Here is a 12644-nt window from a genome sequence, read left to right as displayed (position 1 = left end):
GAATGGAGAAATTTCATATTCATGTTTTATTTCCTGGTAGCTGAAAAAGAAAATATTTCATGTTCGTGGGAGGATGAATATTTGCAAAGGGTATAGGGCAGGCAGCAGCTTGAGAAGGGCACATGGTGTGCACTGTGCCAAACGTGAAGCAGACTTGGAAGACAGGGCTTTCTGTAGCTTCCAGGATGCTCTGCCTTGGGAGTGCTGCTGGCCACTCTCCCGGAGGCGCTGCCCTGGAGATCTTTGCTCCTTCAACTCACTGATTTTTTACCCCCAGTTTTCTCAGTTTTCTGAGAAGCCCTATCAGCAGTCTTGTCAACACTAGCTGAGGGAGGAGGAGGAGGAAGGGCTATCTGGGTGTTTGCCACTGCAGAGAGGAAGTGAGACCCTTAAGAACAGCTCGAAAGCTGTATCCTTAATGTCTTCGGGACCAGCTAGCCAGGAGTTCCAGTCTGGTCTAAAACTGTTCAGAGGCTGTGAGTGGGATAGGGGTTGCAGCCAGCATGAATGTATTGAGACTGCAAACTGAAAGCCATCTGAATTAGAAACCACACCTGTAAGTGACAGATATGCCCACGAACATTCTGTGTTTGTATGTGCGCGTGCACCCAGCACCCCACACGGATGGTGGTTTGCAGCCTTGAGCATGTTTGGTACTGGAAATCATAGTCAAAACATTTGAAGACTGTTATACTTGCGCATAGCCTCTGGAGCATGGAGCCATTTGGGCTCCCCTACCTCTGTCAGGTGCTCCTGGGGACCCTGAGCTTCATTCACTGAGCTATGTTTTTTTTGTTTTTTAAATATTTTTTGGTTATTTAATTTACATTTCAAATGTTATTCCCCTTCCAGGTTTCCCCTCAAAAACACCCCATTCCACCTCTGCCTCCAGGAGGGTGCTCCCCAATCCACACACTCCTGCCCCACTCCTCTAGCACTCCCCTACTACCAAAGTGTAGGATTAAAGGTGGGGTCCTGTGTCTGCTCCACCATAGGGCTCCGGCAGCTGGGGAGGCTGGATTCCAGAAGTCTGACCACGCTTATGGCTTGCCCCATGTTGCCACAGCTGCCACTGCCACAGGGTGGGTGTTTGGCTGTGAGAAGCCTTGAGGCTCAGGGGGTGGGGAGTGGGGAAGGGCAGTCTGAATGCTGGAGCTGGCTCCCAGTCACGTCACCAGGCCTGCAAGGAGGCAGGAACCACAGGGTTCTCAGGCTCTTGGGCATCCAGGCACCACCTGATGCTAATGGAAGAGCTGAGAACTGAGTGTGGGCCCACCGGCTGGATCTAGCCCCGGGGTGGAGGGGGAAGTGAGGGGAGAAAAGGGAGCGTTCTGACCCGTTCCGAGGGGAAAGTCCTAGGTTGGACAGAGGTGGGCTTGAGCTTGGTGGCAGCCACATCTTCTACCTGTGGAGGGGCTTGGGCCGTTTTGCCCTTCTGTGACTAATGGTCACAAATCTATGAAGGGCTACAGGCTAGTGACCGGCCTGGTTTCCTGGGAGTCAGGTGAAAAGCCCACCATCCCTTTCAGGGTCTCCGGGATTCAAACCTCCTCAGCAGGGAACCAGAGTGTCTTTCACTGCCCCACACCAAAGAGTACACATGGACAGACCCATGGCCCCAGCTGCATATATAGCAGAGGGTGGTCTTGCCTGGCATCAGTGGGAGGGGAAGCTCTTGGTCCTGTGAGCTCTGTTTCTTTTGGGTCTTTATTCTGAGATGTATTGAAGTCAACTCCAAACAGCCTTAGGCCCAGGCATATGCAGGTACAATTTTTACCCCCGCCCCCATGCCTTCTCCCCCTCGGAACAGTTACTCATACGCTTGGCCTCCTTATGTGCTGTGGTCTGCTGCATGCATGGTTTCTTCTGGCCTGGAATCCAGTTCTTTTCTACACTGAGGGTCTCTGAGGCCTCCCGGGCACCCTGTTGACATCTGTCTTTTCTTCATCCTCCCAATCTCCTTTGTCTTCCTCAGCAGCTTCTGCGCTAGAAACAGTTGGCTTCTGGAACTCTTTCCTTTGAGTACACAAGCCAAATCTATTTACCATGCTCTCACACACACACACACACACACACACACACACACACACACACACACACATCCCATCTATTATGAAGCAAAAATGTAGCCAGGCTGCTACAGACCAGAGTCTTGTATTTCCACAGAGTCAAAGTATTTGAAAATATCCGTCAAGAATCTGTGCCTATACTGAATGTCTAGAATTTTTTCGTGTCACTATTCCCAAAGCTGCGGCAGATAAGACTTATAAGGGATGGTGAGTCACCCAGAGCTGATGTAAAGTACAGGCAGGGTGTGTGTAGCCTCTCTGTAAATAGCCTGTCATTTGTCTGAGGGCTGGAGTATCCAGGGGTCTTATGTGTGTTGGAACGGGCTCCACAGGCAACACCTAGGTTCAGTATCATGCCGTTCTTTGGTTGCCGTGTTTAACCAGTCCTTCTGCTCGGGCCATGCATCTCACAGCTGGCCCACACTTTAGACCCCAGTCTTCCACCAGCATGGAAAGTGGCAGACTTTTGAGGCTACGTTCATGGCATCGGAGAGAGGAATTTTTATATTCCTTTCAGTGAGTAAAAACAAACCCACAGTTTATATTTTGTGCCTTCTTTATTCCCATTTTCCTACCAACTTGTGTGTATGGTATTTTACATAAACTTGGCTGAGATGCCAAGATGGTTTTAGATTTTGTAAAGAGGCCGCTCTGTTGTAGATGGTTTGAACATTGCTGCCGGAGCACACACTGATGGCCACTGATTGTCTCCAAGAGTCTTCTTCAGCCCAGACGGCCCCGGACACTAGAGTCAGTGGGAAGGATGGCAGCAGAACTGTGAACATGTTTCGGAGGGGTTTTTGTTTTGTTTTGTGGGGTTTTTTTTCCTCATTAAAATCACAGAATTGAAGGCAGTCTTGTAGGGGATAAAATGAAGGCACAATGGCCGATGGGAAGGGATGACCAGATCTGCCTTTTGCTGGAATGAGGTTTTAGAATGCAGGCTTTGTGATGGCTGCTTCTACGTCTGCCTGTGCACCGAGTGGCACAGGTGGTGTAAGTGAGAGCATCTCCCCTTATGTTACTTGGATGGATGGCTTCCCTCATGCCTGGTGAGGGTCCTCCGTTTGCCCAGCTTCGTTTGTCTAGCTCGAGTCTCCTCCACACAGTGCAGATTTTAATGATGGGGCAGAGAAGAGTAAGTAATCCCGAGAGTACCGCTGCTGTCACAAACAATGCCGCAAGATAGTCTAATCAAGACCGCTTACCAATGGATATGATTAAGCTAAATTTAATTCACCCAGAGATTGGAGAATGGGAGCATTGCATGCTCTCAGAAGAGAGTTTTCCTTCTTTGGGGGAAACCAAGGTAATTATTCCTCAAAACCTTCCTTGCCAGCATCTAAAGACTGCTCCATTTGAAGCTGACCTCCTTGGGTGTCGCTCATTTAGTTCGCCTGAAAAGTCACATCTTTTGCTTATGTATTTGGGACTTCAGGGTGTTTTGTTGCAAGAACACAAACAGAGCTCCAGTGTTAATTTGAATTATGACTGCCTTTGCTCGTTGGCCCAGTTGGAGTGCCTCTTGTGGGGGAGGAAATTTGAGGGACTACACAGGGAGACACGGTTACCCTTTGAAAACATATCTCCTTTCAGTCAAAACATTGAGGCATAAGTGGAAATTAAACATTCGGTATATAGGGTTACTTCTTAAACAGACATAATCGTCTAGGACTGAACACGTTAGTTCTTTCAGCATTCGTAGGGAGGTTGACTTGGCTTTCCTCTCAAATAGGTGATGTGTTTAACACATTGATGTCCTGAAAACAAGAAGGACAGGAACTGGAGGTGCTGCTATGAGGATCACTATTCTAATCTGTGTTTTTAAAATATTACTTACTTAATGTATATGAGTGCACTGTAGCTGTCTTTAGACACACCAGAAAAAATGGCAGCAGATCCCATTACAGATGGTTTTGAGCCACCATGTGGTTGCTGGGATTTGAACTCAGGACCTCTGGAAGAGCAGTTGGTACTCTTAACCACTGAGCCATTCCTCCAGTCCTAATCTGTTTTTAAGAAGCATGTCTTGTCGCCTTCTGACAGAAACAGGCATAAAAAGAGATAGGACTGTGAGGATGAGCCTAGCAGTCCTCTCGGTATATCAGAGATAGGCTCTCAAACCCACCATGAGCATGGATACTTGAAATCCCGGATATTTCCCAGCCCTACACACAAGCACTGCAGTGCTGTCTACAGGCAGCCTTGCATTCTAGATGGCTGTGTGGAGATGGACAGGAGGGACTACACACCCTGTGACTTACCAGGTGAGGCGATCATTCTTGTCATAGGCACAGAGAAGCCAGACAGCATGAGGTTTCTCATGCTACTTTTACAATGGTGGGTTTTATTTCTGCCTCTCTCTCTCCCCTCTCTCTCCTCTCATATCCTACCCACTCCCTCTCAATTCATTCATGACCTTTTCTTCCTTAATTATTGTTAGACACACAAACACACACACACCACATACCATACACACACATATACACACATATATACACCATACACACACATCATACACATACCACACATAGATATATGCCACACACATATACCACATACACACACACAAACACACATACATAACACACACCATACTTAGACATATAGCACATATACATCCACACACCACACATATACACACACACACCATACACCACATACACACATACACACACCATATACCACACCTGTCACACATATACGCATACCACACATGTCACACATACACACACCACACATATACACACCGCTCACACATCACATATCACACACCACACATATGCAGTGTCCCTTTTCCTTTTCCTCTGCTTTCCCTTTGGGGATACCAGCTTGTTACATTGTCCCGGGTGGCCTTGAGGTCTCTGTCTCTGACAGTTCTACTACCTTAAGCCTCCGGAGTAGCTGGGGCCACAGGTGCGTGCCCTCACTTCCTACTTCCGAGTCTTTCCTAAGTCGTACTTGAGGTTCCCCCAAAGTTTAAAGTACATTACAAACAGAGCCCTTCCCTGATAGGTACGAGACCCACCCTCGATCTTCGTTCTCCTTTAAAGCAGCTGCTGCCACTCCCTCTCGGGTTTTGGTGGCATCTGTGCTATATGTGTCTGTTTGGGTGGAGAACAGATCGTTGGAGTGAGGGACTACAAACTCAAACTGGAACTTAGACTTCTGATCTTGCCTTTTACTCCTCCAAACTCGTGAATAAGATGGTTTCAGAACTGAGACCCCATTTCAGCTGACACGGATATGGTAGCTGGGTGACACCATGCAGGGCTCTAGACACCATGCAGGGCTCTAAGGCGCTAACAACTGTGAACACACACATACCATCATGCGATCTTTAAACAGTAGTCTATAATATAATATTTAATAAAATATAAATGTATATACAATAAATATAAATGTAATATATGATGTACTATTTATATATAATACTACATGTATGTTGCATATTAATATAAGGTTATTAAAATATGACATAAAAATAAGCTATGCTTATATTTTTAACTTGGTTCTCATGATATTCGGTCAAAGATGGTCTTCTTGTCTGGCTGTAGGAATCGCAGCACGTGGCCATCTTTTCTAGTATCCTGTAATCTGTTTATAGATTGGCCGTGTTTGTCCGACTGTGGTACAAATAGGTCAGTGTTTCCCGGTGCAGCCTTTAAGAAAGTGAGGCTGTTTTGTGCCTTGCTTGCCCAGTGCAGTAACACGAAGTAACATGGGCCTTCGGATGCTTGAAATGGGGCTGGCGAGACAGAAGCCAGATGACTTTAAGAGTGTGAGGTTTAAATGGACTGGAATATGAACAGCTACTGGAGGTCACTGGCTCCCAGATGGACCCCAGTGGGTCTGTAAATATTCTATCTCATGCTTGTTATAGGTCAGGTTTATTGCAATAATGTCTGGGATAGTTTTCTTCATTGGCCCCATAAATATGTTAGGGGTCGGTAGAGACATAAGATTACAAACCAAAAAAGGGATAAAAGAAACTGGAAGTATTGTTTTATTTTGGTTTTGGTTTTGGTTTTTTGAAGGCTATTTTTATTGGATATTTTCTTTACATTTCAAATGTTATCCCCTTTCCTGGTTTCCCCTTTGGAAACCCCCATCCCACAACCCCCTGCTTCTATGAGGGTGCTCCCCCACCACCCACCCACTCCCTCTCACATCCCTGCTCTGGCCTTTCCCTACACTGGGGCATCGAGCCTTCTCAGGACCAAGGGCCTCTCCTCCCATTGATGCCTGACAAGGCCATCCTCTGCTACATATGCAGACGGAGCCATGGGTCCCTCCCTGTGTACTCCTTGTTTGGTGGTTTAGTCCCTGGGAGCTCTGGGGGGGGGGGTCTGGTTGGTTGATATTGTTGTTCTTATGGGGTTGCAAAAACCCCTTCAGCTCCTTCAGTCCTTTCTCTAACTCCTCTATTGGGAACCCCGTTCTCAGTCCAATGGTTGGCTGCAAGTATCTGTCTCTGTATTCGTCAGGCTCTGGCAGAGCCTCTCAGGCACCTGGGGATCCATCCCACCTACAGTCATCAAACCCAGACACTATTGCAGTTGCCAAGAAAGTGCAGGAGCCTGACATAGCTGCCGCCCAATATACTTGCTATAGAAACTGGAGTTTTATGGTGGCATAATCCCAGCACCCAGGACACTGAGGAACGAGGTTCATAAGTTTGAGACCAGCCTGTGTGACACAGAAACACACACCTTCTCCGAAAGATAAAGGTGGCTTGTTTTAATCTCAAGTGAAACATGTGTGATTACGTTGCTAATTCATATAAATGTTAGTGGCTTTTCAGAGGGCGCCCCCACCCCCACCCCAAAACTGTTTTGGGTCCTGACGCTCGACTTCTGTTCCCGCAGGCTCCTTCATGCTGGTGAACACTTCTGGGAAACCGGAAGGCCAGAGAGCTCACCTGCTCCTGCCTCAGCTTAAGGAAAACGACACCCACTGCATTGACTTTCACTACTTTGTATCCAGCAAGAGTAACGCGGCCCCGGGGTTGCTCAATGTCTACGTGAAGGTGAACAATGGGCCGCTGGGGAATCCCATTTGGAACATATCTGGAGACCCAACCCGCACGTGGCACAGGGCAGAGCTGGCCGTCAGCACCTTCTGGCCCAACTTTTACCAGGTATGTGCCCTCTTGACATTTCATGTTTCAAATCGTCTTTGAATTTCTACAATTGTTAAGTAAGTTGCTTTTTTATTAGTGACATCAGAGAGTGGGTCAGAAAATGTTAATGCTGCAGTAAGTGGGATCTTCTGGAGCCTGTCTTACAGTTACCTGTGAGACAGAAACATAATTCAAGTTTGTTTATCTCGGTTTAAGTTAAGTTAAAAAGAAATAGCAGTGACTCATGTTATGGTCTGGAGAGATGGCTCAGCAGCGAGGAGCAGCTCTTTCGGAAGACTCAAACCTGGTTCCGGCACCCAGACAGTGTGAACAGCCACATCCTGTATCCATTCCAGATCTGATGGGCTCCTCTGACCTCTGAGAGTACCATGTGTACTCCTGTGGTACACATACATGCAGACAAAGCACTTGCACACATAACATATCCTAAAAGAAGAAGACATCTTATAAAAGATTACTTAGTGACATATTTAAACTTTCCTTGGCCTGCTAATAAAGCAGGCATAAAGCAATATATTTAATTTTATTTTTATATTAAAAAGATATAATAAAACAAATGCATGAAACGTGGCATCTCCCCAGCTAATGTGACTTTTTTTCATTTCTGCATTATCATATTATAAATTTTCTCCATTCGCATTTCCCATTTTTCACTTATTAAAAAAATAGTTTTTTTCTCAAGAAGGAACATACCCTAACTAATGAATACCTTATTTTAATATAAATATACTATAATCAGCCAGCAATATAATTTTAAAACGTGGCCTTTGGGGCAGAGTTTTCCTCTCTCTGGAGAGGCAGCAAGCAAACACTGTCTGGGCATTGAGGGTGGTCAGGGAGTTCCCATGCTGGATAGCTAAGGTCTCTGTGTATTAAAGTCTGACTGTGGGATCTTCTCAGAGCAGGAAATACTTCTCTTGAGCAGGCCTCCCTCCTCCGTCCTGTGGAGCAGACTATAGGCTCATCCCAAACTCAGCCACAGGACGTAACTACACAGGGTCAGCGCATATCCTGCTCCTCTCTGTCCTCCTCTCCTTCATTTCTGCCTGAGCTCTGCTCCCCTAAGTCTCAGAGAGAGAGACAGAGACAGAGAAAGAAAGAGAGAGAGAGAGAAACACACAGAGACAGAGACAGAGAAACACACACAGAGAGAGAGACAGAGATCTCATAAGACCTTTCAACATGGTGGTTTGGTATGCTATCAACTACAATCAAGACTAGAACTTCTGTTTTGCCTCTTTTTGAACCTTGTTAAAGAGCCACACATATTCAATGTGTGGCTTAATTCAAGAGCAATCTCAGGAAACCAGGCTCATGAAATGAATCTACTCCTCCGCAGTGTCATGGGTCGTTCTATCGATCAGGCTATTGCCATATTTTTTCTTACTCTTTTTCATGTGTTCTTCTCTCTTAGATTACATCCCAGCCAGAGTTTCCCCTCTCTCTACTCCTCCCAGCCCATCTTTCCTCCTCCACTTCCCTTCAGGAAAGAGCAGCCCTCCCAGGGATGGGGAGGGGAAGTAGATTGTGTGAGGGAACCAGGGTTGGTGGGGGTGAGAATATGAGCTATTGCCATTTTCAAGGCATTTTCTTGAACAACTGACTACTGGTAAAATACTTTGCCTTACCCATGGTGGACGCTATCCAAACTCCAAAACCTCCAACCTACCTTTTCTCACTCATGTTGTTGAATGGTGCATAATTTACCAACTAAGATGAGAACAAGATTCTCATAGCTTCGGGATTTATGCAAGCCACTGCTTTGCTCACTCTAGTGAGCCACAGTGACACAATACTGTCAACTGGATGGCTTGAACATAGACATTGCCTTCTTGCATTTCGGAAGTGTGGAGAGTCCAAGGTCGGATGCCTTTTCTCCTAAGGGCATTAATTCCATCATCTGAGCAGTATCCCTGTGACCTGACCCCTTCAGGAAGGTCTCACCTTCTGATATTAGCAATTAGCACTTCGCTGTTGTTTGTGAGACTTGGTGGTGGTGATGTGGTCAATGCACAGCATTGACTGCTTCCTTAAGGACCTTGATGTGCTTTGAGCTGAAAGCTCAAAGGAAATTCCTTAACACACTGCACTAGCATCTGGCATCTCAATAGCCTGTGGGGCTAGCACTCCCTCAGTTTCCCCCTTTTCTGCTGAGGGACAGCAAACAACCAAAGTTGTTTGCCCTAATATCAACATACAACATTTGATAAATGATACATCCAAGATGATACAGGAGAACTCAGAGGATACGCAGCTAAACACAGAGCCATCAGCCTCAAAATCACCATAGGGACTTGGATTATCTTGTCTACTTGCAGGGAAAGAGACAGCTGTATCAATGGAGATTAAATGAAGGGAAGCCACCACCCAGCATAAGGTCCTTTCTACTTCCTCATCTGAGGTGTCATCCAAAGCGGGGGAGGGAGAGGGGGTTAGTCAGATAGATAAGAGACAGAACGAGGGCCATCTGGAACTGCCTGAGGTGGGCTTCCATGGGCTGCAGACATAGGAGAGATGGTGATCATCTCTTGTTGCTTTTACAAATATGAATCATGATGTGTGTGTGTGGGGGTGTCATCTTCTTTGAATGAAGAATTCCATGTAGTTTTGTCTATAGCCTTCTACCAGACAGATGATATGAATATGATTTGTATATGATTAATAACTCCAATTCCAAAATATTGAAGAAGCTGTGGTATTATGCATGCATGTGACTTTCTTGGGGGAACCCAGTGGAAGAAAACCAATGTCCAAATGATGTATTCTGAGCACACAAAGCTGTGACTTCTGGGCCTGAAAGCTGAGGACGGTAGTATTTAAAGGAGACGGTGCTCTTGAGAGCTTCTCTCAAGGAGACAGGTGTCAGCTCTCCCTCAACACAACCTCTGCAAAGTGACGTAAAGTTTATATATTTGTGAAATAGTATTAAAATACATTCACATGGTAGTTTCTTGGGTGATTTTGACACTTGCAAAATGGGGATTGTTATTCTGTGCTCGTTCTGTGGTGCGTGGAGTGAACCCAGGATCTAGTGCACACCAGCCATGAAGTTTCCCAGTGAACTACATCACCAGCCCACAGTAGATAAATGAATTGTTCAGAAGGATTCCCCATTAATTCTGCAATGGGCAGTGCTAACATCTAGTTGAAGGACACAAACTTTGGTGAGGCCGATTGGCTGTTAGCATCACGCCTGCTAGTGTGCCAGGCTCGGCAAGTGATTGTGGCCTAAGTATAATGACCGTGCAGAGTGAAAAGGGAAGTAAAATCCACGTGGGTTCTGAGAGCTTCTCATTTTATGGTGACCGTTGTGGAGCCACCATTGATGCTCTTGGGAGACAGTGAGAAGGCAAAGTGGGGTACCTCACATGCTCAGGGGCTCCCCAAGTATGTTTACTGGAGTTTCAAAGGATATTATGTGAGGTATGGAGCCCAGAAACAAATCCTTTGAGAGAGATTGGGTGAAACAAAGAAAATCAGTGTGTGTGTGTGTGTGTGTGTGTGTACGTGCATGTGTCTTTGTATGTGTGGTTGTGCCTCTGTGTGTGTTTGTGAATGTGTGTGCCCAGGTATGTGTGTTTGTGAGTGTGTGTGTATTTGTGTATATGTCTCTCTCTCTGTGCATGTGTGTGTCTATGTATGTGTGTTTGTGTGTGTGTCTGTGTATCTGTGCGTGTGTGTGTATCTGTGTGTGTGTGTATCTGTGTGTGTGTATCTGTGTGTGTGTGTGTGTGTGTGTGTGTGTGTGTGTGAGAGAGAGAGAGAGAGAGAGAGAGAGAGAGAGAGAGAGAGAGAGAGAGAGAAGGGGTTAGGGAGGATGTAAATGTGGAGCTCAGAGGACAATTCTAGGAAGTCAGTTCTCCCGTTCCACCACAGAGTCCTGGGGCTCAAACTCACGTTTTAGATCTTGGTGATAAACACATTTGTCTGCTCCACCCCCTGCCCCCATGTTTCTTTTCTGAATGTTTGTGAACTAATGTTCTACAGGAATCCAAGGTGAGGCTTCGTCCCATTGAGTTCGGCCACATTCAGGGTGTTTGACTCCATATTGATGGCTGTTCTCCAGGACACAGATGGGGACGGTGCCAGGCTCATTAGACTCCTCTTTTCCCTTTAGCTCCAGGGACTCTGTCAAGAGAGCCCATTTCTCATTTGGAATTGGCTGCAAAAGACAAAGTTGTCTTTCATCTTGGCCAGGGTCTGGAACGTGCAGTTTTAAGGTGGTGGAAGTTTTCCATCAGCCTAGACCCATCTGCTGCATGCTCTGGTTGAACCTCATTGGTCGTCTTGGGTGTGGTTTATTGTTCACTGTCGTCCTGTCATGCAGTCTTTGGTGGACAGAGTCCTGAAGCGTGTTTTCTCAGCACGAGGCCTCCCTTCCTCGCAGCAGTCATTTCGTGTAGCACTTACTATTTATGGGAGAGCATTCTGCAGGTACAATAGCAACCTGCACAGAATACAGCTAATTGCAGGTTAATTATGGCTCCTTAAAACACAAATTGTCAAGTCTTCGGTGATTAACACATATTTAATTGTGTAATTAATGTTTGGCCTGATTGTTGCTGAACCAATGTTCTGCAGTAGCTGCCCTGCTGGGACTCAGAAACTGTAAGGGAAGCACAGGCTACTCCCTGCCTGAGGGCGCCTGCTCCCCTGGATTTAGACATTGACTTCTTGCCATTGGTAGGATAATTCTCCTTTCACATCTACCCCCTTTTGCTTCATTGTCCTGATAAAAAGAAACAGTTCTACCTTTGATTCTGCTTCCCCTCCTCCCTCTCCTTCCCCCCATGTTTCAGATGCCCCTGCAGCCAGAGAGTGCTGGTCCATCGATCTCGCCGAGATCTTTCTAATCATCCTTAGTTAGATCTCAGAGACACAGCTCCTGGGACTCCAGGATCTGACTCGCTGCTGAAGAGGGTGAGTCTGAGACTTTAGTGAGAGGCCGGGAAGGCAGGATGCTTCATGTTAGCTTTGTGAAGAGGACCCAGCACGAGTGACCTGGGAATCTCTTCCACAGGCCGCTCCGAGCTAAGGTTGGAGTTTGTGGAGATGGGGCCATGGAATAGAGTGGCTTCTGTCTGAGTCATGACACCTCCCCATTGAATCAGGTTCCTGAGGTGCGTCCAGGGCCCTGGCAGAAGATTAGGAGTGGATGCCTCTGTGTTCTACTTTAAATTCTTTGTGTAGAAAGGACACAGAGGAGTCTGTAAGTTGGGGGAGGCTAAACCAAGACCTACCCTTTGCCAGCTGACAGCTTTGCTGGTAAATGAGGAGTTGAGGGAATACGGGGGATGTTTGATCTTACTTCACATTTAGTGTCAACTACTATTCCCCGCACAGCTGCCAGGGTTTCTACACCATGCTTACCAGCAGACCGCTCGTTTTCTCTCAGAAAGCCTGTAGGTCCCCCAGCAGCCAGTGTGCCATGG

At 46.5% G+C, this 12644-nt stretch overlaps 1 protein-coding gene across 11 annotated transcripts in view; it reads left to right on the top strand.

Annotated features, from left to right (window-relative positions):
* Positions 1-12644, top strand: part of Ptprm (protein tyrosine phosphatase, receptor type, M) — a 701363-nt gene that overhangs the window by 262979 nt on the left and 425740 nt on the right. For 10 of the 11 annotated variants that reach the window (NM_001431774.1, NM_001431773.1, NM_001168632.2 and 7 more), the window contains 1 exon segment: positions 6938-7209. In NM_001431774.1, coding sequence (NP_001418703.1) covers positions 6938-7209 — 272 coding nt within the window. 11 annotated transcript variants of the gene reach the window in all.

This window comes from Rattus norvegicus, chromosome 9 (genome assembly GCF_021556685.1).
Source record: "Rattus norvegicus strain SHRSP/BbbUtx chromosome 9, alternate assembly SHRSP_T2T, whole genome shotgun sequence".
Classification (NCBI taxonomy): Eukaryota; Metazoa; Chordata; class Mammalia; order Rodentia; family Muridae; genus Rattus; species Rattus norvegicus.
This window is presented reverse-complemented; position numbering and strand designations above follow the sequence as displayed.